General features: G+C 38.5%; 1 protein-coding gene across 2 annotated transcripts; it reads right to left on the bottom strand.

The window, feature by feature from the left end:
• Positions 1-51: 51 nt before the first annotated feature.
• On the bottom strand, positions 52-25,524 carry NAA35 (N-alpha-acetyltransferase 35, NatC auxiliary subunit). 2 transcript variants are annotated; one of them, XM_048290616.1, is made up of 23 exons: positions 25,451-25,524; positions 23,830-23,973; positions 20,980-21,013; positions 19,555-19,669; positions 18,368-18,442; positions 17,068-17,235; positions 16,140-16,206; positions 15,393-15,436; positions 14,764-14,814; positions 13,944-14,027; positions 13,019-13,133; positions 12,360-12,538; positions 11,204-11,263; positions 9,960-10,066; positions 9,665-9,731; positions 8,396-8,494; positions 6,947-7,125; positions 5,211-5,347; positions 4,178-4,245; positions 3,796-3,936; positions 2,054-2,176; positions 869-949; positions 52-372 (listed from the first exon to the last, which is right to left on the bottom strand). In XM_048290616.1, exons 2-23 carry the CDS (start codon positions 23,951-23,953, stop codon positions 313-315), a joined length of 2,178 nt encoding a protein of 725 aa, XP_048146573.1. In that variant the 5' UTR covers positions 23,954-23,973; positions 25,451-25,524; the 3' UTR covers positions 52-312. The 2 variants fall into 2 exon arrangements, with proteins under 2 accessions (XP_048146573.1, XP_048146572.1); XM_048290615.1 differs by lacking the exon at positions 25,451-25,524 and adding an exon at positions 25,256-25,354.
• Between the last annotated feature and the right edge of the window lie 46 nt (positions 25,525-25,570).

Genomic DNA, 25,570 nt, shown 5'->3' on the forward strand with positions numbered 1-25,570 from the left:
AGAACACACTAATAAAAATTATTTATGATCAAAATCTGTAACAAAATCAACCAAGATACAACATTCTTTAATAATACAGTTGATTAAAATCAGCTTCACGCATAAAATCCATGAAATCTTTATACAAACCACTTTAAAACAGCAGTTGTCATTCAAATCACATAAAGGCAGCAGACTACAGATATTCCACATAACAGTACTTTTATCCTGGAGGTCCCTCGTAATCCAAGTGCAGCACTAGATATTCCCTCCTAGAGCTGGTATCTGCTACACAGATATTCTTCGGGTATCCTAAAAAAAAAATCTCGTCCTTCAAACAAGCTTCACAACTGGAAAGTATTTATGAGGAGAAAAGTCAAATTCTGGAGGAACCTATATAGAAAAGATTTAAAAGGTCAGAGAGCAGTACTACAGCATTTAATACCCATAATGAGAACAACCTGCAGACAGAAAAAAAAAATTAAACAGATTGAAAAGAAATAGTCCTTGTGGCAGCCAGTACTCTCATGAGTTTGTTCACACAAGCTGCTGCTACACTTGCTTCAACAGTTCTCACTATTGAAGTGAGATTATTAGTCTGTGTTGTCCCACATGTATTTCCCAATTTTTTTCTCAAAAGATTTATAGGTTAGAGTTTTCCATATTTAGATAACTACAACAAACTATTTCCAGGGGAAAAATAAATTTACTTTCCCTGTTCTTAAGAGTAACTACAGCTTGAATGTGCTCATTTGGCTCTTAAGAGATCTGTAGTGGCCTTACATAGAATTACAGGACCATTCAGGTTGGGAAATCTCCAGATCATTGAATACAACCTTAATGTATGTATTACTACATTTTACGTTCAATTGAGCTGGCATCTCCTTACCTTAGACTCTTTCTTGTGGCCTCCTGCCAGCAGCTTCATGACCACAATATTGGGTTTTGCAACTTTTAGAATTCGATTGACCTAAACACAAAAGGGCAAGAAGTCTTCAAGTCAAAGCATTTGACCTCAAAATGATTTCAATACTCTAATGTTGACATAGTATTAGCCATACAGCAGTTCTCTTACAGGATCAGTTTAACAGAGATCAGACAGTTTTGGATTTGCTTTAAGTACAACAGCTGGATTAATTAAATTTAATGAAGGATGCATTTATTTTAAGTAACTTTTTAAATTCAACAGACCACAGAAACCACAGGTTTAACAATTCTTGAACAAAACCATGGAAACAATGGCAAGTTCTGTGGCACTCCCACAGATAAAGGTATAGATAAGACTCTAGGCATCTAATCTTCAACATTGCAACACAGTGGTAAGGGGTACTCATATATGAACTGGTGGCTTTTTGCACGGAAGTGCTCTTGACGTGCTCAAAACTACCTCTGAACTATCTTGGTTATCCTCAAATTGATAGCTCATGTATGAGTACCACCAGGATCCAGAGAAGAGAAAGTGAATCCTAAATTCTCAGGAGGACCTAATCCTGTAACTATTCTTAACCTGCTTAGATATGACAGAAAAAGCATCCTCCTTGGTCCAAAAGATAGTCACAGACACTTAAGGTTTAAACTATGAACAAAGACGGAAAAATCTCTACCCATGTTTACGGCTCAGTGCTGAGAAACTGCTGCAGGGAACAAGTACCAGACTCATTCCTCTTTTCATCCTAATGATATTCAAACCTATTTTTCCCACCTCTCAGGAGGCTACCTGAATTACTAGATTCCAAATAAGCGCAGCAGGCACGTTATCACTGTCTGGTTAAAACTGCTGTGCTTTTAGAAATGGGCTAGAATCAAGAAGGAAATAAGCTGCTATCCAGCATCTTGGGTCCTCAGCAGCGAGAGGTTTTTTAACAGTGAGCACAACTTTATGTTAGCTGAGGTACTGAAACAGACTGCTGTGCAAGATTGCCACCACTCTCTGCCGTCTACTCCTTAATCAAAGAACTCAGCTTTGCTCAGCATTTTGATCTAAGCGTATTTCGGATGTCAGGCAGATCCAGCTGAGACCAAACACTTATTCTATTTCTAGCAAATACTCCTTTTCCTAGTATTTCAGTCTTACCTCATTGTCTGGATTTGGAATATTCTCAAGAATCATTTTAGCTTGCTGGTAGTGCTTGCTAGCTGCCATGTAGAGATCTGATGACTGAGGAGGTGGGCTATACTTATTTAAGTCAGACATTTCCTAGTGTGTTACAGAAATACATAAATACATATTAAAATATATAAAACTAAAAATTACCAGGAAATTGTTTTTTTATCACATTACTATATTCAAGGAAAGAGTTATGTTAACTAAATACTATTTTAAGAATCAAAACTGAAGTCAAAACACTTATTTAAAATGGCAAAACCCAAGCAGCAACACAGTGCTCAACTATTATAGTGCCACAAAACCTAATGAAATTGTCATAATCTTTATAAAACAGTCTCTCTCTTGAACAAATTGCCATTCATTTGCTTTAATAATGGCATGCAACAAGGTATGAAGTTATATGAAAAAAAATAGGAGAAAAAATATATTGTTTACTCAAAGTTACAGCAGGTCAGATGTTGAAACTGTACAAGATTTCATTTTGTATAATTTTGATTCTTCCAACTTTTTTGTTTTTGATTAGGTATTAAAAAAACCTTTAATGACAAAGAGGAAACCATGATAGTTTCATAATCTCCACTACAACAGTGCACATTAACATTAAACTGGGGAGAATGACTGGCATAGAATATAGCACTGCTTCAGTTCAGATTAATTCTGCAATTAATTAGAGACTAATAACCAGCTGGGTGAGCAGCAGGGTTCTGCAAACACCTAGCTGAATACCAGCCAACAAGGTGCTCTTACTACAGATCAGACAAGCCTCATATGGGAGTATCCAAGCCAGCATATCAAGGAAGGTTATCATCCTGTACTCAATATTTGTGTTGTATTATCTGAAATACTGCATCCAGGGCTGGATCCACTCAGTTCAAGAAAGATGGTGAGATGTGAAGATGGTTGGGTGCCTAGAGCATATAAGCCACAAGGACAGGTCAGTGGACCTGGACTTTTTCAGTTAGACAGGAAGGATGCTAATTGGTAATTTTAATAGCAGCCTACAACTAAAGACAGTTACAAAGCTGTCAGAAGATAAAGGCTCTTGTTAATAATGGCAAACAGTGTAACATGAGAGGCCACAGCTGTGTCTTAGAGATTCAGACTGGACATTAGGAAAAAAGTGCAGCCCTCAGTCAGTTACCCTGAGACTTAAAGGACCAGAAAAAAGTAACTGGATCAGGTTTAACCAAAGAGGTTGGAAAATCTCCAATCTTGATTTTTTTTCAGACTTGGCTAGACCAAGACACAGCTAAATGTGATTTATAATGCTACTTGAAGAAGGAGACTGGACAAGACAAGCCTCCACTGGTCCCTTCAAAACACCACTCAAAATTAACTTTTTTATTTTCCCATTTGCTTGCTGCACTAATAAAAACATGCTGCTATAATTAACCACAACCTGTTAACAGAAGAAGTTAAAGAAGTCTGTTAATAGACTTCCAAGAGATTTTCATGCAAACCAACAGAAGCATCTTGAACTGCCACATCAGACCAATTTTTAAATATCTAAGCATCTAAGTTTATAAAGAATTTAGTGCAATATCTTCCTTGCACAAAACTAAAGCTAGAAGTCCTTGCCATTTTGACTTAGTTTCAAGATGCACTTTGAGACATTAAAGGCTCTTTTTACAATGACACCGGTATCTAAAGCAGGTAAGTAAATTACTTCTATAAAAGCATGGGCAGCACCACGTTTGAAGATTACTCACTTTAAATTGCAGGTAGTGCACTGGGGGTGGTGTTATAACACTGTTGAATGGAGCAAATCTGTGCTCATATCGAACTTGTTCACTATCCAGTTCAAACTTAGGTTTTCTTACTTTGCCATCCATGTCAAAGGCAATCATTGTCTAAAAGAAAAGGATAAATATAGGCGAAAGTATTAGTTTTATGTCATATTTTGCTGTAAGGAAGATCAAAATTATGATTTAGCTATAACTGGAAGGACAGAAAAACTGTAGAGAATTTACCATATAAAATTATAAACCTGAACTTGATTTCCAGCCCCGCTACACAGAAAGAAGGCATGCAATGTATGCAGGATCCCCATTACAAAAAAAAATGGAAACACATAGAACACAAATGAGTTACCTTGTACATCCCAGCACACATATTTTGGTATGCTTGACTCATGGTGATCTCTCTGCTAAGAGGGCGAACTGCAAATTTTACATAAAAAGATATATTTTTAATTCAATGTAAGTACATGTATTAATTTCAGATCAAAAGAGCTCTTCCAAATTTCCAAAAAGTGCCATAACTCTCAATTATATTTTAAAATAACTGAAGTATACAAAGCCTAGACATTCATTTCTGCTCACCTGGCTCCTGGTTACATAAAATACCTCAAGACACACTTACCAGTCACATGAACACCATAGTGCTCTCAATGGCATAAACTGGTCAGTGGCATTCCCATGACACTATAAAACACTGAACAGCCTGAAACTTATGTATGTACACAAGAGGCCTGTTTGCTTAGTTCAGGGATCTTTCCGACTTCTAGGGCTAAAATGTTAAAGCACTTTTTATCCTAATAATCCTGACAGCATTCTTCTAAGATTCCCTTTAGTTTCCAGTGTTTAATGCTAAACTGCCCAACACATAGCACCTTAAGTACATTAGTAATTTTCTGAACTTCTAGAGACGGGAGTTTAGTTGATAGGATCCTGAGCTAGTCATATCCGATTGTTTGTTCCCCTTGAAAAGGTGGCGAGGAAAAGAAAGGGAAGCTCACCATGGTAAAATTAAGAAACATGCTTTAAGAACTTCTAAAGCCAAATAGAAATTACAGAAATATGCTGAAAGTCTGGTGTTTGAATTTAGTTACAGTCACTAAAAGCATAATTCTGCAGGAATTATAAACTCTGAGAAGGTCCAACATATAACACAACTGATGAAACTGGCAATATAAATGAGTTCGTGTTTTTCTGGAAGATCTATTTGCAAGTAACTAACTAACTAGGAAATTCTTAAAAAGTTTTACATTCAGCCTTCATAAACTTTAGGATATTTTTCCTACCCATATTGGTGTTGGCTCTGTAAATTTTGGATTTTAATTCTACATAGCTGCATGAAAGGGGGAAAAAAAGAAATCTTGAGTTAACACTCTACACCTAGGTACCTTTCTTCTTTTTCTTTGTTTTCTTACTACTACGGCCTTTCTGTTGTTCCTCCATTATCCTCTCCTCCGCCATTTGAGAGCTGTCGGCACGGCTCAGCGTTGACATCAGCCAGGCATAGAGGAACTCTGAGAGATACCTGCATGGAAGCAGTATGGAGCTGTTACGGGCGGCAGTGCACCATGGACTCGTGCTGCACGCATTCCCACCGACCACCAAGGCACTTACTCTAAGATGCAAAGGACGTGTCCTAGCAAAGGACAATGTTTATGGGCTGTGAAAACTCTTTGTTTTGCATGGCTGGAATCAACACATCAGTCTACGTTCTTGTTCTGGTTCAGATTCAACCACAAACAGCTCAAGGTATGCGAGTCTCTTACACATTTACTGAGTGAAATCTAAGCTTATTTCAAAACTTCTGTAAGATCAAATTTTTCTAGAACTCTTTCTTCCCCCAACAAATGAAATATATTTTTTAAAGATACTATGTTAATACCTTTTCTACATTTGTACTTAATTATTCTGACAAACAAGATCACTACTTGCTTTTTCAAGCACTAAAAAGCTGTGAATTATTACATAAAGGGGTCAAGCCCACAGACACACAACATTCATGTGCAGTTCTTTCAGAGTTAAGAGACATCTTTAAGAGAAAGTGGAAGCGAGTCCAATAAATATCTTAATTGACTTCAAATCAAAAGGAATAGGGGGAAAAGAGAATAGAAAAAAAATTACAGATTTGGAGCACAATAAAAATGTAGTAATAGTTACTGAGATATTTGAGTTTCATTTGCACGTTACCTCTCAGAAATTGTTTCTCCTTTTTTTTGTTCACGTAAGTAAGAAAGCAGTTAACATGACAATTCCAACTAAGAGTGATTTTATTAAAATGCTAGAGGGCAATATGGGCAGGTAAAAAAAATACTCTCATACACAAGTTGGTATTACGCATTGAGGCACTACTTAAAGAATATTGCCACCTTCTGGTAACTTCTGGAATTTTAATTTTCTCACTTAATATTTAATCCACGGTTGAAACAATATAAAAACACAATGAATTGCACTGAAGTTTGTGTCATTTGAACTGTTCTAATCTCTCAGTAAGAAGGCTTATGGCTTACGTAGGAATCTCTGGGTAGCTTTGCATTTTAAAAAAAAATTATCTTTTGGCGCAAGCCATTAACTATGAAAAATAATTAATGTGAACGGAAGTGGAAAAGTAAAAGTATTCTGTCTCCATATAATGCAATCCTTTTCACTAAAGGCAGAAGATTTCTCTTCAAATATACTCCAAATAAGAAGTGAATTTTAGCTAGTCAACTTTCAGATTACAGTTACAACTTTGCAGAACTTTTCCAGAATACTAGAGATCAATAAGACTATCAATCCTGATACTAGAAAGGCAGAAAAGAATAAAGGAAATTGCTTTTCTCCTGCTTGCTCTTGTCTACCAAAATCAGCACATTTTTCATTCACTGTCAATAGAAGACCCTGTGCCAAAAAGCTAAACAGAGTGTGTATTACTATTTCAGGAAAAAAAAGTACCCTATTTAGTAACTCTAGAATAGAGACCAACAGATTTTTTTTCCCCACTTGTAATATTATGAATAGGTAAACCAAACACAGTGTTGAGCAAGCTTGAGATCATAAAATCATATTTGAAGTCCCTCCTTCAAATATTTGTAATTATAGCTCTCTGGGAGCATCCCTCCTCGAAGTCAATAAAGCGTCCTCTTACCAATAGATGTAGTAATATTCGTGCATACTGTAAAGTTCCAACTCAAAGCCACTGAGAAGATACTGTATCATAATACGAAGGTTATGATATAGGACCCAGGTGCCCAAGCAAGCCAAATGTTGCCTTTGTGGTTCCTGCTTCAGTAACATACTATGAAGCGCTGCATCTACTTTCTCTGCCTGTTGAAAAAAAAACCCAAAACTTTAAAATAACAGACAGAGGACGAAAAACATTTGATTGAAACAGCATCCCAAACCAGAAATAAAATCTTAACAAAATCTTAACAAATTGGGTCAGTAAATTCACGCTCCAGATTACAAGAGAAATAAGTCTAGAACTGTCAGAAAACTGGAAAGATAGTCACATATGTAAATTCTGCTGCACAGAACAAAAATATTCTATACAGTAATATAGCAAGAACATTAGATAGATAATATTTGTAATTTTAAAATATATTTGTATATAGATCATTAGCAGTCACATGAGCACAAACTCAGAACCCATTACACTCTGTTGTTCATTGCTCTATATTGGCAATAATTACTCTTTTTTTTTAAACCTAGCTGCATTGAAAAAATAAATTTATAAGCTTAACATGCAAGAAACACACTGTGTGTTCCACCAGAGTAACTAAAATATTGCTAAGACCGATTTTGTCTTCAGAAGCAAATTGTATGGAAGACAAAGTCTCTCACAGTTGGAATATCATCAGTAATCCTGAACAGAACAATCCATATAAAATGCTACAAAATGAAAAAAACCAGTGCCTCAGCTATAATACTGCAACAAACTCAATTCAAACCATTTTGAAAAAAGCTGGAGCACACAAAATCTCCCTCCAACTCCAAGTTCCTCCATTGTTTTCCTTGCAATGTACATCCTGGGAAATACTTTATTATTATATGGCTCTCGCTACTGAAGAAACGTATTTCCAGCAAGAAAAAATATGTTTTTTCTTCTCACCTCTCCCTCCCCATTCTTGAGAGATGTCCAAAATCAGTTGGAGCACATATTTTGAAGAGTTATTTTTTACTTTCTTTTTAATCATTATAAAATTTTGCAGTTTACATCTTACGTAGGTCTAAGGCTAAATTTTCAAAGGTGTTGTGTAAGTGTGCCTTGTCTATCTCCCCCTGGTACATCTTGCAGACTGACAATTACAAGCAGGATGGAGACTAAAAGCTGTGCAGTTACCAGTAAATTACATCGCAACAGCTTTTCCTGAAGTCTACTTATTGGACAAAGCTAATCTTAAAAAATGTAGTATGTTTTTGTTCAACACATCTAACACAAAGGTTTTGGATGCATCATAACAATTTCTTGGGCTAAATTTTAGGAATCCTTGTCTTAAGGATTTTGCATCATTCATTTAGAATTTAGTACCATGCTTTACTTTGGCAGTAATATACCTGGAAAGAAACTTTGCTGGTCTGCTGCCTAGGACATTACCTCATCCTGTAGAGTGGCAAATTCCTCAAGAATGTGACCCAGTTTATCTCTCTGACGAGCTCTGTTGTGTCCATGGATTTGAATCAGACTACAGAATGGCTGAAAGAAGCAAAGTAATTTTAAATTATCAATGCAACTTTGAAACTGCAGGAGAAGCACTGTGATGTCTATTTAGGCACCTGGTTTATATATCCATATTAGGAGGCAGGTTCCTTAAATCCCTTCAAAGTGCGAGTTAGCTTAAGTCGATGTGAGATTGAGTGAGCATCCTTTAGGAAGGTCACCAGAACAAAATGCTTGGGGCAAAAGTATTATTTCTTAAGGCTAAATCCAGGTGCCCAGGTGACTAAGGTGGCCAGTGGCATCCTGGTTTGTGTCAGATACACTGTGTCCAGCAGGACCAGGGCAGCAATTGTCCCTCTGTAATCAGCACTGGTGAGGCCTCACCTCAAATCTTGTGTTCATTTCTGGGCCTCTCACAACAAGACAGACATTGAGGGGCTGGAGCGTGTCCAGAGTGGAGTGCGTTGTCCTGTGAGGAGCAGCTGAGGGAGCTGGGGTTGTTTAGCATGGGGAAGAGGAGGCTCAGGAGAGACCTTACCACTCTCTTCAACTGCCTGACGGGAGGGTGCAGCCAGGTGGGGGTCATCTGTTCTGTCAAGTGACAGGACAAGAGGCAATGGCCTCAAGTTGTGCCAGCGAAGGTTTAGGTTGAATATTAAGAAAAAATTCTTCACAAAGAAGTTTGTCAAGCACTGGAACCAGCTTCCCAGGAAAGTGGTTGAGTGACCATCTCTGGAAGTATTTAAAAGATGTGTAGTCATGGCACTTAGGGGCATGGTTTAGTGATGGACTTGGCAGTGCTGATTTGGACTCAATGAACTTAGAGGTCTTTTCCAACCTAAATAATTCTGTGATTTTCTTAAGATTTTCATTGCACCACATTCCACAACAGAATCTTTTAAAACAATTTTTAAAAAACTGAAACTGGACAGAATGCAGAAATAATTTTGGTTTTATTAGTGCTATGCATTTATTTTGTGACATGTAGGTGCAGATTTCTTATAAAGTGAAATTTTAAATTAAAATCTGGAAGGAGGAAGAAACCACCAATAATTACACTGGATTTTTAAAAATTAGTACCAATTTAAGATAGCCAACTTCTTCAATTTTGCCTTTTGCCTAAAATAACTGGTCTCATTTTCAAATGTATATAAATCTGCCAAGTGTTCATACACACAAACATGCTGTAATTGAATGAACACTTACCCGAACACAGTGTGTGACAAAGGAATCAATGTAGTCTTTTGCCTGGTGGTTATTATAAAGACAACACCTAAAAGGGAAATATCCATGTACATACGTATTTTTTATAAATGCCACCAGTCTATGTAGCACAGAATAAAAAAAAGAAACACAAGTGCAGCAACAGCAACTGACTCCTTCATATATAAGTACGAAGTATAAAATGTACATTTTTTGTACATTTGACATTGCTCTTGTAAGCAGGAATATTTCTCATCAGACATGTAAACACACGCAAATAAACTCAAGATCCACTTACTTTGGAGAAAGTACTGGAGGACTGACAAAAGACCTTAAGGCATCTTTTACCATGTCTTGCATGAGGTGAGTGCCGAACACCTTCTTGTTATCTACTAGGAAAGTTGTCTGAAAGTAAAGATGTGTTTTTAGAAACATGTTTTAAGTTAAAAGTAATGCTCTAGAATTACTAATAGAAAACTCTGGCAGTACCTACTATATGTAAGAAACTTGTAAGATTACTTTAAGAATTAAATGGTTCAACTAGGTCCAAGGTTAAAGAGTCAGAAATACTGCCAGGCTACTGCTGATGTTTTTCAGTCCCTATGGATTCTACTGCTTACATCAGTCATGTCTGATACTCATTTAACTTCCCTCCATGAGTGCTGTGTCCCTTTCTTACATGGTTCTTCAGCAATTAGAGAAAAAGCTCTGCTGTCAGGCAACCACAGGGATTACACAAACACATGTGTAGGCCAAAACACACAATGAAAACATTTTACTTGCCCATAGTTGTATTCCATTGGCTCTACACATGGTTTAATAGGGATCAAATGTAAAGAACTTCTGGCATCTAGGGGCATCCTAGTATAATCAAAAACTCCTAGAAAGAATTATTTACTTAGAGTCAAGGTACGTATAATGCACTTTCAAGGTAAGAGAAGCAGTGAGAAAGAACAGCCTGTTCTGCACTAACCATCAGTTTTACTGCTGTAGCAATAGAAGCAGTCTATACATTAAATTCTGTCCAAACAAGGAGATGCATACAAACACCAGCTCAAAATGGCACAGCATGTGGAGAGCAGCAAAAAAATGTGTTTACAGGCACAGCTTTATGGCAGAGAAAAAAAAAATTAACACTTTCTGTTTTAATTAGCCTGTACTAAAATGATCAAAGCAACAGTATTTAAACATTATTTTAAAAATTAGATCAGAACATAAGCCTCCACATACAGAATCACAGAATGGTTTGTATTGGAACAGACTCAAAGATCACCTAGTTCCAATCCCCCTGCCATGGGCCCAGACACGTTCCTGGCCGTGAAGACTTGGTAGAGCATCCACAGCTTCTCTGGGCAACCTGTTCCAATGCCTCATCATCCTCACAGCAAAATATTTCTTCCATAATACTTAAATATCCACAGAAAGTTTTTTAACACTTAAATATTATTAAGTTCGATGCAAATTATTGAAATATTTAAAACAATAACAGAATTTCATAATGAATGCAGAAGTACTTTATTCATAGACATAATTAGGACTTGCCTGTAACAGGGATCTTGAAAGAACACATGGTGATTGCTCACTAAACTCACAGAAAAAATCCTAATGTGTATTTAGGAAAAGAAAAAAAAAAAGATGATTCAGGTTAATATGCCAATTTATATATATATGTAAATATACACCTAATCATTTTTACACACACTTGCATCTTCCCTGAACACTTATATACAACTGTGTAAATACAGCAATATTTTGTTTAAAGGCATAGACAAACATAGCATGGCTTATACAACTTGTAAGAAAGTGACCACAAATAGTTTGAACAGAATGTATTATGAAGGTTTTCTGCAATTACTTGGTACTTAACAAAAAGGTTTCTGAGTTTTCAAATGCAACAACTAGAAAGATGATAGTACAGAAAAAAAATACTATGAGATTGTTAAGATCATGATGTAACTACACCAGGTATTGAACAAAACTGAGAATTGATTTAAAAAAATTGATTGAAACCCAGGTAAGGTTTAACTGGTACCAGACGCTTCATGCAAACGCTTCTTTATTAATTAACAGGAAATAGAAAGACAAGAGATTTGATGTAACTGTATCTCTTTTTATCAGTCAGTGAATGCATGGATACTAAAAAATATTTCAAGCATTTAAGTGTCTTCTAATAAATGTAGGCAGTAACTAAGATTAATATCAGTTATTCAGGAAAGAATATAAGCAGGTGCTTAACTTGATGCCCATTTAGGGAACTACATGTTCAAGCACATATTTAGTGCTCTCTTGTGTTATAGGCACATGTGCAGAATACTGCTTAATAAATTTGAAAAAAATCAGGCATATAGCAAAGAATTATGTTCTGTAGGTGCAGCTCTTCAACCAAAGAAACTTGCTTGGCCTTTCCCAGTAAGATGTGTAATTATTTAACAAATTACGGGAAAAGTGGGAGGTTTGAGAGGAGGAAGGTCTTCGTCAAAAGAAGAAAAATATTAAGTATTAAGGAAGGATTAAGTATAAAGTATTAAGGAAGGATAGTAAACTTTGAAATTGTACATAACAGTGAGAAACACCAAATACATACGTAGTGCTCAGTTTTCTCACCAGTGAGCAAGAGCACGCATATATGGAATTATATTTTGCAAGTCGTATTTTCAGATCTTATTTTTGGCAATAAATAAGAAATATTCATGCTTACCAGTATACAGTGCAAATTAGTTAAGTTGACTACTTCACATACAGTTTTTATTCGGTCTATTAGTTTGGAAAAATAATTGACCATTTCTTCCCTTTTAATAATTTTTGCATATCGAGGGAAAGTTGGTGGCAGCAATCTCTGATTAACAAGTGGCTCAAACCCCATCATAATAGGATGATCTAAAGAAGGAGGAGGGGAGAGAGAGAGACAAACTGCATATAATCTGTGTTTTCAGACCCACTTCAAACTTTCAAGTATAGTACAAATTATTCAATTAGCCAAAAGGAATTCTTTAAGTGACAGTTAACTTCCTGAGACTCCAACAACCCAACAACAGCAATGATTACTATTTAAAAAACACCGAGTCCTCAGCATCTCAGCATACACCTGTACAAACAGTGAACTCCTGTTCCCTATTTTAAAGTGGCATCAATCAAAAGTTCACATTATTTCTGGCTTTGAAATGACAGTACTGCTTTCAGGAGAACCACCACTTGGTAAAATAAAATTAAACAATGCAAATCTGTAATGGGTTGCATAAGAAGTATTTTAGTTCAAAGTAAATAGTGATTTCAACTTTTTTTAAATACACAAAGGTATTTACATTTATGAAGAGAGCATATCCAGGAAAGGAAAAAATGGTGTAATTTGATACATACCTCCTTTAGTGGTATCATTCTGTGCCTGCATACCATGATGCAGTGAATTGTGTATGGCAGAAAGCAAGTCAGCTGCCTGAGTCATTAGTTTCTGAGCTTCTGCAACTGCACTTGTCTGAAAGGCAGGAAACATTATTAACATTGTGAACCAATACATTTTGACTATCTAATTAATGCTAGTATAAAAAAAGTAAGGGCATTAAGATTCTGATGGTCTTACACAAGTTCTGAAAAAAACCCAAACAACCCAACATTTTTGTGCAGTAGTGTTCTTTGTATTTCATATATCTGTACATAAATTCAATATTGTGTATTTTGCTTTGTAAGACTTTACGATAATTACAACTGAAAGTCCTGCATACGCTATGTGAGAGTCTGCTCTGGGGGCATGTAGTTCTATCCCTTTGCCTTAAAACACGAAGTTCCTTCGCCTCTCAGCAATTGGGAAATCTTATATTCAAAAAACAGGCAAATTGTATGGAATGCTACTGAACTCCTCTTCTCAGACCAAAGATGTCTAGATACATATTCAGTATCACATGGAAGGAAAAGCTAACAGTTCTTTTGATATGGACTAAACACTGCCCAATGTCAGGTAACTCCACAGGAGGGGACGGAACTCAAAACAAGAAGTTTTGCTCATGTGTGTGAGAAGAGTAATTAGAAAGCCATAAATATTTTTAAGTGTTTTGTAATGAATATTCTGTCTTTCTGCAAGGCCATGATAATGTCAGCCACTAGCCTTCCCTTTGTTTCCCACTTTGAATAAAAACTGAATATTTGCCACTGTAAGGCTTTATTCAGAGCTTTACCTCCACCCACATTCAAACCTCCTGAATCTACACAGTAATTGCCTGATCTTAAAGAACAAAAAAAGAGAACTTCACAGGATCCCAATGCAAACAGAAAGGCCAAATGAACGTACCTCTTTTTTTGTAAATGCTATTAGGACAGTTAGTAGGACGCGGGTAAACTTGACTCTGCTGAAGACAGCTAAACATTGTTGATGCTGTAATAAAATTATACTGATTACTAAGCAATAGGTCATAGAATATTCTGTGTTGGGAAGGACCCAGAAAGATCATCCAGCCAACTCCTGGCCCTGCACAGGACCACCCCAAGAGTCACACCACGTGCCTGAGTGTTGTCTAAATGCTTCCGGGACTGAGAGTTTTGGTGCTGTGACCACTTCCCTGGGGAGCCTGTTCCAGTGCCCAGCCACCCTCCTCGTGAAAACTCTTTTTCTAATATCCAACCTAAACCTCCCCTGACACTATTTCAGGCCATTCCCTTGGGTTCTGCCCCCAGAGACAAGATCAGCGTTTGCCCCTCCTCTTTGCCTCATGAGGAAGTAGTAGCTGCAATGAGGTCTGTCCTTAATCTCCTCATCTCCAGGCTGAACAGACCAAGTGACCTCAGCTGCTCCTTGTACAGCTTCTCCTCAAGGCCCTTCACCATCTTTATGGCCCTTCTTTGGACACTCTCTAATACCTTAATGTCTTTCTTTTATGGTGGTGTCCAGAACTCCCACAGGGCTGCTGCCCTCCCTGGACAAACTGCCTCCCCACACAAAGTGCCTCAGCATGCCCTGACTGGCATGTCCCGCTGTTTGCCAGCTCTTTCACCATGCTCCTGGGTGATCACACTCCCCGGCTGCTTTTTATATGCATGGGTGGGGTTATACCATATTTAAATCTCCCATTTACATTCTTGAAATCCAGGAAAAAAAACAAACAATTCATTACTTCAAGTTCAACTTCCGGATCTCTCTCTTCTCCTTGTCGACTTCGAGTGCTCTACAAAGTAAAGAAATGTCAAATAATTTACTAAAAATTGCAAAGGGAAGCTACTGATAAAATCCCTTTACCTTCTCTAAAACATCCACCTGTTGAATAATCCCAAAAATCAGTTTTCAAATTCAAAATTTCTTAATATATAATCCAGGTACTTGAATGACTCTCCGATAGTAATGAGACATACCTCAGTAAATTCTGCAAGTAAGCAAGGACAGTGCATGACCATTTTACATTGTAAGCTGTGGTAAAGGAAAATTAAGTAACTTCTTTGACATTACATAGTATCTCTGCCTAAAACCTGAAAGTTAAATACATACTTTCTTGTGTCCCAGCCCAGTGTTACCTTCTACATTATGATTCCACCTACTACTAGTGAAGCAACTACTGAAGAGTATACAGAAGTCTGAAGCTTTCACCATCTTTAGCTAGAAGGCATGTTACACAAACCATTATGCCAGTTCTTCAAAAACCCCACCATAATGACACAAACCTCCATTCCTCATAATCCAACTCCTTTCCCCAAACCTATGTTAAGTACACCTGAAATATAATTGACAAGACAAACATGAAAACAATACCTTCACTCGTCTTTGCATGTCATCTTCGACATCTTTCAGCATACCTGGAAAAAATCACAGCACGATTAAAAGCTGAGAAGCATTCCTAGGCACACCTATACCACTCAGGGGAGAAGAAGTTTTGAGTGCAAAATCAAACTTAGAAGTGCTTTACGTATCCATTAGCCAAAGACTAGACAAAAAATAATTCTTGTGAGGAATGGTGGGGATGTCTTGCAACAATCAAAAATCAGAATATAGACTAACTGATGCAAAGCTGAAGCGTTCACAAATTTTTCAAAAATAAATCAATGGAAAGCTCAAATACGTATAAAAAAATCATACATCGAAAAGATTAACTTACATGCTTATGATGTACCTAATAACATATGTATTCATACCTGTAGTACTACTAGACTGCTTTTTTTTTCCTAAAGAACAACAAATTGTGAGACAAAAAAGCAGAACTCAAGCAATGCACTTTCCAGTGGTCTGTATCTATACCATGATGAGCTCATGCCTAGCCACTTTGTTGGCCCATCTAAAAGCACTTCCTCCGTTTCTCAGGCACTTAACAAGACAACTGAACCTTTTTTCCAAGGAAAACTAATTCGATCTCTCTTTTTACCAAGTCAGCAATTGCCACAAGACTAATAAAAAAACTTAACAGCAGAGACTCCTAGCAGTTCATCAGATGTGACTGAAAGTAATTACATGCTCAAAGAGAAAGAGGTTGCTGGACAGTTACAAAGAAAGCACAAACTGTACCTGTAACTCTAAGATCTGTCACACTGTTGGCCATTTTAAATCCGTAAGTCATTGACTGAAAATCTTCCTAAAAAAAAAACATCAAGGAAGCAGTATGTAGTGAAATATAAAAAGCTGTAGTAAAAATTTTCAGATTGTGGTTTGAAGTTTTCTTTTTGGTTTGGGTTTTCTGGGAGCTGTTTTCTTAATAGCTTTTGGATCTTTTGCTGTTTTTTCTCTTTTGGGGGAGTGGTTGGGGGTATGCATGGGGTGTACTTTTGTTTCATTCCATCAAGAATAAAAGTCCAGATTTAATCTACACAACTGAATTACACTCAGAATGAATACACTGAATGATTTTCCTGGGCAAATCCAGCTTGAGGCAATTACCTTCTGCATAAATCCTTAATACCAATATGCCCTTCATATTTTCATCAAGTGACACCCTACCAAAATGTTACAAGAACTGTAGCTGCAAAGCAGTATTTGATCCATTTTAGATATAGTCAGCAAGAGTGACTTGTCCAAGCTCAGAGGAAACAGATTGCTCTGAGCACAGGAAACAGGACTCTGATCCTGTTGCCAGATGGACATCTTAGACAAAAGACGATCATGACTATCTAACACAGAAAATAAAAAACTTAAACTGGAAGAAAACCACAAGTGAAATGGATTTCAAATGGTTAATCACAAGACTTGAGTTGCTTTTTGAGTAAAATATATGTGTGGCTCTAGTACTCGAGGAAAATACAGAAGAGAGAGCATGAAACACCGTCACTGGGGAAAACTGCATTTTAAAGGTATTGAGTCTAATACTTCTAGGATTATGAATTGCTATTCCTATGCTATCCTTGAATCAAACATGAACAAATGTCACTAATACATTGTTTTACTTGCATTATGGTATAATGTTGCATATTTGACCCCACAGGAGATGAGAAACACATACCTCCTCAAAAACAGCTGCTTTGTTAACCTTTTCTCTGGCAATATCACAGATTTTTAGGATTCCAAGAGCAAAAGCCTTCATAGCAGGATCTTCTATGAAGTCTGGATTATGAATATAAAGGCAAGTGAATACTGTCTGTGCCAAGGAATGTCCTTCTAACCATGTTATCTAGAGAAAAGGAAATCAAGTATTTTACTCATGACAGCCAAGTCCTCATTTTTATAGCTCCATTCTTCTTCCATTTTACTGTGCTTCAAAGGTTCACTAGGAAACTCCTTATCATGGCAACCTTCCATGTACCAAAAAAGGGCAAGTGAAGGTGTTTCAATCCTAGAATTCGGTGTTGGATAAACCTCTTCTATAAAGTTCAGGTCTAATCCCTGTGATTTAGACATGACATTATGTTAAGAGACCTTCACATTTACAAGCTTTCTCTGCATAAACAGTGAATGGGAAATGCAAATGACTATGAGACAAGTCACCAGTATTCTTCATGTTCTCTCTCTTTTACAACATAGAGTTTCTTGCCACAATCCCCTCTCCCTACCACTTCTGTGTTTCTTTAAGCTACAGGGAAAGATTCAGTAACTTAAATTTCTATCTTGAAATTGCATAAAATAAAGTAGAACCATCTTTTCAAATGGAGTCAGTATTTGGGGGCCAGGAGCAGAAAACAAGTGATGTTACACTGTATCAGATATACAATGATCTTCACATGTCTTTCTTACTAAACTGATTGGAAATGTTTTAAAAAATAATGTTATTGATGTAATTTTAAAGAGTAACTGAAAATAATTAGTATCATTTACTGAGGAAATTAAAGCATATACACAGAAAAAATCTGCAATTAAGAAGTAACTGATATTTAACTTATTTTTCTAAATGAATTTATTTACTTTCTTCAAAATGCCTCTGTAAGCTCTGTCATTTCTGGCTGTAGAGAAAGGAGCAACAGAGTGCTACCACTTACTGCACACTCAGATTCCAACACAGTCAAACATCAATACACAGCAGGCAATCAGATAACCTACATTTATAAAACCAGAAACTATAAAACCTTTCTAAGGTTTAAGGTGCTACCAGCTATATTCCATATTTCTTATAGTAAAAAAATTAAATATCAAAATTAAGCCTTTCATAATAGACAATGTAAATAACTAAATGGAAATTAAAATATATGTATGTATTTTCTGCTTGGTGAATCTTTTTTTGAGTTCTGCTAATCCATTTTTTAAGATGGATTAAAGGAATACATTTTAAAAGCAAAACCATATAACCTAAAAAACAGACAAATGCTTACCAAACAACAGAAACACGTGTCCATTATTCCTACCAGCTCTGGTGAAGTGAGATCCTTTATTTTAATGGTGCCATCCTTAGAAAACAAACCAAAAAAACCCAATCAAAACCCTAAATACTATGGAAGCATACAGGCAAAATACAACTTATTTGTACCAAAGCCAAAAAGGAAAATAAAATCTGTTTAAGACTTCAGAGTAATTGTATACTACTAGCTTTGCTGATCAGCTTCATAACATGTCTTGAATTCTTAAAAACTTTGCCTTCCCATCAGTTGTACACTGACCAACAGAAAACTACCTAAAGAGAATGCTAAAGCAATAATTCTGATTTATTACTAACAAGAAAAGTTTAAAACCAGTTAACTGTCAACACTAAAATCAAAAAACAGTATAATCATACTAAAGAGATTGAACAAGGAATATGCAGGACCAATTCTTTGAAGACTGCTTTTTAAACTGGAAATACTTGTAGTGTTTTACTTAAAGGTAACCAAAAAGGCTGCAACTTTACTTTGATCATTTAGTTTGCCCAGTCTATGCAATCCTGCATACATTCCACGTGACTCAGTCAGCCAATATTTTAGGGAGTTCTCTAACTCCATTCAAAATGAAGTTCACCATAAAAAAAAAATACTTTTCCCTAAGTGCATTATTTTTTCCAAAATAACATAAAGACTTTCAACCTCTCTCCACCAATTTATCTTGATCATAAATCAAAAGTTAATCATTACAGTTAATGTTGGTAAATTATCTGGTTTCTGTTCAAAGTTAATGAACTCAAAGAATGATAGTGTTAATTTCCAGCTTTTTTAAGGAAGTTGGTTTCTATTCAGGTTAAATAGAAGCTAACCAATAGATCTTCATATAAAAGATTCATTTTAGGGAAGCACAGAGTGACTTGCAAAACTATTCCGGAAATACATTTACTTGAGGTATCAATACCCAATAATTTCACAGTACTTTTCACTGGAAAAGTTAGCATCATTGTGATAATGCAGGTAACAAAAAAAAGTAATCATCACAAGATATTTCTTACTTAATTATCCAAAAAAAAAAAAAAAAAGATAACATAAGTATCAAGTGAAGATTGAAAACATTAATTACGCTGAATTGTGCTTAACTGTAATTTGACAAAACTGCGTATTTCTACAGACAGTGTAGGCAAAACCAGGAAATTCACACGAACCTTAATAGCTTGCTCAAAGTTAAGAACCTTTCTGTTAACTTGATTTCCAATCATACCAGCATCCATCTTGGGATCCATCATTTCAATGGCAGACATGGCTTCAAAAAGACCAAAACTATGAACACACACACAAAAAAAAGGTGCTGAATGTAATTATTTTATACAAAATAGTCTTCAGGGACTAATGGAAAAGAACATAGGATGACAAACCAAGTACACCATATTCTGACAACAGACAATAAGGTATGTGAAAATTAGTACTGATATTCAGAGATCATAGTTTTCAGGAAGTTAAGGATCTCTCAACAAGTTCGTAGGAAAAGAGATGGCTAAAAGTAAAAGAAAATTATTAGCCTTTCTATAAGAGTGAAGAACATTCCTCAGTGACATATCCCACTACTGTATCTTTGCACACTTGTTTCTATAAACTTCATAGCATCTTCTTAAACATCACATAAAATAATAAACTGATATTAATTGAACAAGCTGTTCTTTATTACAACATACCCAAAGAAACAAGTGAGATACATCCCCCAGACACTAATGATAATACACATGACACAGACTAATATATATTGAATATACCAGCTTTGTTTAAGATGGGCATGTTAAGAAGACTAATAACAAAAAAACCCTCAGGATGTGACAACATATCACTTGTAGTCAGAGCATAAAAGCTTGCAGAAGAGCCACACCAAAAGAAGACTTGCCTATATATGAAGAGATACAGTGCCTCACTTTATCACAACATTCATCAAAACTCCTGCAACAGTCTTTATAATACACAAAAGTTTATTGCATGTGGCACATTCAAATTCTGAAAAGTGTATTTGCTTTGAATGCACTTATGTATAGAACTACATCTGAAAATGTGCTTTGATTCTGCTAAGTAACTAGCTGGTGACATCCTTGCACACACTTTTAAGCGGGTTTTCATTTAATAGCATGCTTTACCGCATGCTTTTCTTTGATACACATTTCCAATCTGCAGAGTTCTCACTTTCTGCTTTAGCATGTTATTTAAGTTACATTATTATTAAGTTACATTACGTTACATATGGATTGTTTATCAAAAACTCGATAGTGACATTAGAGTCAACCAAGTTTAAAGTCTTTCTGGCCTTTTTTCATAAAAGCACGTCCCATAAAATAGTGCAGTAACATAATCACTACAGGTCATAAAATGTGCTATAAACTTCTGAAGTACAATTTCAATCACATTAAAAAATGCAATGTTATACTTACACTTTCAGATATGTTCAGCATTCATACAGGTGCAGCATATACATACTGCTGAGAATGTATGATATTCTATATACTTAAAATACTTTATTTAAAGTCTAAAAAAGCTTAGTTATTAGGTAACATTAACATGTTTGCAATAATCCCATCTAAAAGCCAGAACCATCCTACGTGCATACTTACAGCTTGTCATGAAGCAGTTCTCCTAACTTCAGTTCTACAAAGGAACAGGACAGAACAAACAATTACAATCATCCTACTAGCACAACTTCTCCAGGGTAGTCTTGTCACTCACCAAACTGTTTTATGCTAAGAGAGAACAAGGTGCGGAAAGCAGATCAGACATTTCTACTTGCATTGGGTTTGCATGGCCTGGTTTTGGTAGCTTGGTGGGGGGGTGGTACAGGGGTGAGAAGCTGCCAGAAGCTTCTTCCATGTCCAGCAGAGCCAATCCCTGGTGGCTTCAAAGATGGACGTGCCACTGGGCCAATTATAAATGGTCATAATACCTCTGTGATAACAGATTTAAGAAGAAAGAAAAACAAAAAGTTGTGCAGTTTTAACTGCAGATGGAGAAGAGCCTAGTGAGAACATGGGAGAAGAAGAGCCCTGCAGACATCAAGGTCAGTGCAGAAGGAGGGGGAGGAGGTGCTTCTGGTGCCAGAGCTGAGATTCCCCTGCAGCCCATGGTGCAGACCATGGTGAGGCAGCTGTGCCCCTGCAGCCTTGGAACCCCTGTCCTGTGGAGGTCCATGGGGATGCAGAGATCCACCCACAACCCACGGAGGAGACCCACACTGGAGCAGGTGGATGCCTGAGGAAGGGTTGTGAACCTAAATGACACCTGTGGAGAGAGGGGCCCTGCTCCCAAGCTGGAGCAGCCTGTCTATGAAGGACTGCACCCTGTGGAAGAGTGACCCACGCTGCAGCAGTTTTGGGAGGACTGCTGTCCGTGGGATGGACTCACACTGCAGCAGGTCACAGAGAGCTGTTGCTTGTGAGATGGACTCACACTGGAGAAGTTCATGGAAACTGTCTCCTGTGGGAGGGACCCCATGGTGCAGCAGGGGAAGAACTCCTCTCCCTTAGCAGTGGGAGAAGCCTCAGGTGCTGAACTGACCATAACCCCCATTCGCTGTCTCCCTGTGCCGCTGGGGTAGGAGGTAGAACTGGGAAGGAGGGAGGCGGGGGGGAAGGTGTTGTTAGGGCTTGTTTTACTTCTCATTATCCTGCTCTGATTTTGTCAGTAATAAATTCACTTCGTATCTCTAAGTTGAGCCTGTTTTGCCCATGACAGTATTTGGTGAGTGATCTCTCCCAGTCCTTATCTCAACCCTTGAAGCTTCATTAAATTTTCTCTCCTCTTTCCAGCTGCAGAGGTGGGGGAGTGAGCAGCTTTGGTGGGTGCCTGGCATCTGGCCCAGGGCAACCCATGACACTACTCCACCTTCGTTTGCTTTTACTTACAAAGCACTTTTCGAGACTGAAGGACTAAAAAAAACCCAGTGGTTCACAATGTGCCCTCATCCCTCTGTTATTCTAGTAGTTAAAGAAGTTTTAGAAATACTAAGCATATAGTGCACTCACAGCCTAAGAAACCTGATATCCTGGGCTGCAGCCAAAGCAGTGTGGCCAGCAGGGAGAGGGAGGGGATTCTGCCCCTCTGCTGTGCTCTGGTGAGACCCCGCCTGGAACACTGCATCCAGCTCTGGGGTCCTCAGCACTGAACTACATAGACCTGTTGGAGTGAGTTCAGATGAGGGTTACAAAAATGAATGGAAGGCTAGAGAACCTTTCCTATGAAGACAGACTGAAAGAGTTGGGGCTGTTCAGCCTGGAGAAGAAAAGGGTCCTTGGAGACCATCTAGCATCCTTCCAGTTCATAAAGGAAGGCTAGGAAAGAGCTGGAGAGGGACTTTTTACAAGGCCATGCACTGACAGGACAAGGGGAAATGCTGTTAAACTAAAAGAGAGATTTAGATTAGATATTGGGAAGAAATTCTTTACTGTGAGGGTGGTGAGTCACTGGAACAGATTGCCCAGAGAAGTTGTGAATGCCCCATCCCTGGCACTGTTCAAGGCCAGGCTACATGGGGCTTTAACAACATCGTCTGGTGAAAGGTGTCCCTATCCATAGCAGGGGAGTTGGAATGAGATTGTCTTTAAGGTCCCTTCCAACCCAAATGATTCTGTGATGATTATTCTGTGAAACAGCACCATCTAAATAGCCTGGAACACAGCTGCTTCCTCTGCTTCTTTATTCAGGTGTCTTAGTCTTTTCCAGGGAAGACTACTGAAAGGCTTGCTTTTCCTCATTACTTTTAAAGGAGTCTTTGGATATATTTGATGGGTACACAGATATAAGTAACATTGAGAAATTATAATTTATAAGCAATATAGAGTAATATAGAGAAATAATATACAGAAACTGTGCTTATCATTATGTAACATTCTGTGTGGTAAGATGCAGTTTTTATGTTTTTATTTTTCCCTAATGTCATCATAAAATCAGTTGAAAAAACTGTAAACTAGAGGTAGCATCTAATAGTAATAAAGGCAGTGTTTAAATGGAAGCAACTGCTTCCCCATTACTGAGACACATTACACCATTTCAGAAACTCATACTTGTTTCAAAGATGAAAAATGATGCACTGATGAATTAAAAGAATTATTGGGCCCTAGAGATCCAAAAATATACAAGAAATAAACAGAATGTTGACTCTGCATGCCTGAATGACACTTCCACTTGGCAGAAGAGACAGGAAGAAATTTTTGCAAAGGAAAAAAAGCAGGTATGAATATGTGTAAGATGAAAAAACTTTAATTAAAAAGGTATTTATGTAATCTGGAAGAGGAAGAAAAGTGAGGTGGCTCATGATAATTCCAACCTCACAGCTGGGACACGGAATCAATGTAGCTCATTCATCTGAAGCTTGAACCTGGGTCAAATTATTGCTCAGAAGAACTCAAAGAACTATGCTTAGGCCTCCAAAGGATTCCGAGTTTTCTCCAAATGAAAGGACTACAACTTACCTCTACAAGCTTCTTCAAAATCCCGGGTTATGTCTATCCAGCTGGTATTACTCTTTTCCATCTTGTCAGGCATACCAAGTTCCCATCCTGAATCATCATCTTCTACTGTAGCTTTCATAACCATGCTGCTACACCTTTAAATTCCTGTCAGAGACACCATGTATTTGCACAAATTAGAGAAAGTGCTTCATGGGAATATTTTTTTTTTTCTTTTCAAGAATCAGGTGAGAAAGGGAAATGAACTAGCATTTTATTTACACATCTACTGTTACACAGGTCAAACAGTAAAACCCCTATTAATAAAAACTCTTTAAGAAAAAGGTTTTCTTATTCATCATTTCTTTACAAGTAGCTTGTAGGCTGTGAAACCTCAAAAACTAAGGACACCAAAACATCAGCTGTACAGAGCCATACTAAAGTGCCTACTGTCAAATTAGAAATAAAATCGGAAGCATAGCAACAGATGCAGACATCACAATTTCTTTCTTGTTCTTTTATACTATTACAGTACACGTCCTCCTACTGCTCTGCAACAGGAATTAAAGAGGGTACTGTAAAACTGAAAAAAAAAAGCTTATTTCCTACGATTTCTTTAGCAGAAAGCAGTATCATGATTGTGGCATTGAAGTTAAGCAAGTTCAGACTGGAATATAAGTTTTTAACTCCACCGACCAGTTACTTCGAACTGGTTTTGTGCTTTCGCAACCTCCCGACACGCGGGCAGCCCTAAGGACTTCCACGCTTTCCCGGTCAGCCTGCCTGTGAGATACCAGCAATGCTGAACTCCCCTCATGCTGGGGGAGTTCTCGCAAGAGACAGCTGCGACCTCGGCAAGCTCTGAGCAGCTTAATCACCGCCACCACGGAAGCTTCAAACAAAGGCCCCAGTGGCAGAAGACCTCCCGGGCATCGGGAATTAACAAAAACAAAGAGGAGGATCAAAAGGCTTTTGAACAGCAGCTCGGGGGTCCCCTCGTCCCAGCCAGGCTCACTCCCCGTAGGGAGCGTCAGGGTGCCAACAGTTCTCAAGCGACTGCAGGGACTGCCAGGCTCAGCAGGCTGGGATGAGGAAATACGTGGGAAATCAATTAGAATAAATTAAATTCCCCCTTGCATTTCGGGACATTCAGGCCTCTCGGGCTCCCCTCTTCCCACAGGTCACCCCAACTCCGGCGGTGCCAGAGCCGCGGCCGCCGCGCAGCTCAGTGGGCCCCGCGCAGTCCCCGGGGGCACCGGGCACCGCCGCCTGCCCGCACGGCTCCTCCGCCCCGCCGCAGGGGAGGGGCCAGCGCGCCGCCCGCCCCGCTGCGGGCCAGCGGTACCGCCGCTGCCGGCTCTCCCTTCCTCCGTCCGTCCGTCCGTCCGTCCCTCGGTGCCCCTGCGGGCTCTGCCTACGCTCCTCGCCCCGCACCCTCCCCGGGCCTCACCCGCTACGTCTCACGCCGCCGCCGCCCGCCGCTCCAGGCTGGGCCGCTGCCGCACACGCGCAGACCCGTTGCCGCCGCCGCTGCCGCCGCCGCCACCAGCCCGCGGTCCCGGCCTGAGCGCCCCGGCGCAGCCGCACACAGGAAACTCCGCCGCTCCACCCCGTCCACAGCCGCCCCTGCGCGGCCGCCGCTTACCGTGAGCGGCGAGGCGGGGCGAGAGCGGCCGGGGCGGCAGCGCTCGGCGCCCGCGAGGAACGCGGGGGCGGGGCGGGGCTACGGCGGCTCCGCCCAGCGCGGTGCCGGCTCGGGCGCCAC

Source organism: Corvus hawaiiensis, chromosome Z (assembly GCF_020740725.1).
Source record: "Corvus hawaiiensis isolate bCorHaw1 chromosome Z, bCorHaw1.pri.cur, whole genome shotgun sequence".
NCBI lineage: Eukaryota > Metazoa > Chordata > Aves > Passeriformes > Corvidae > Corvus > Corvus hawaiiensis.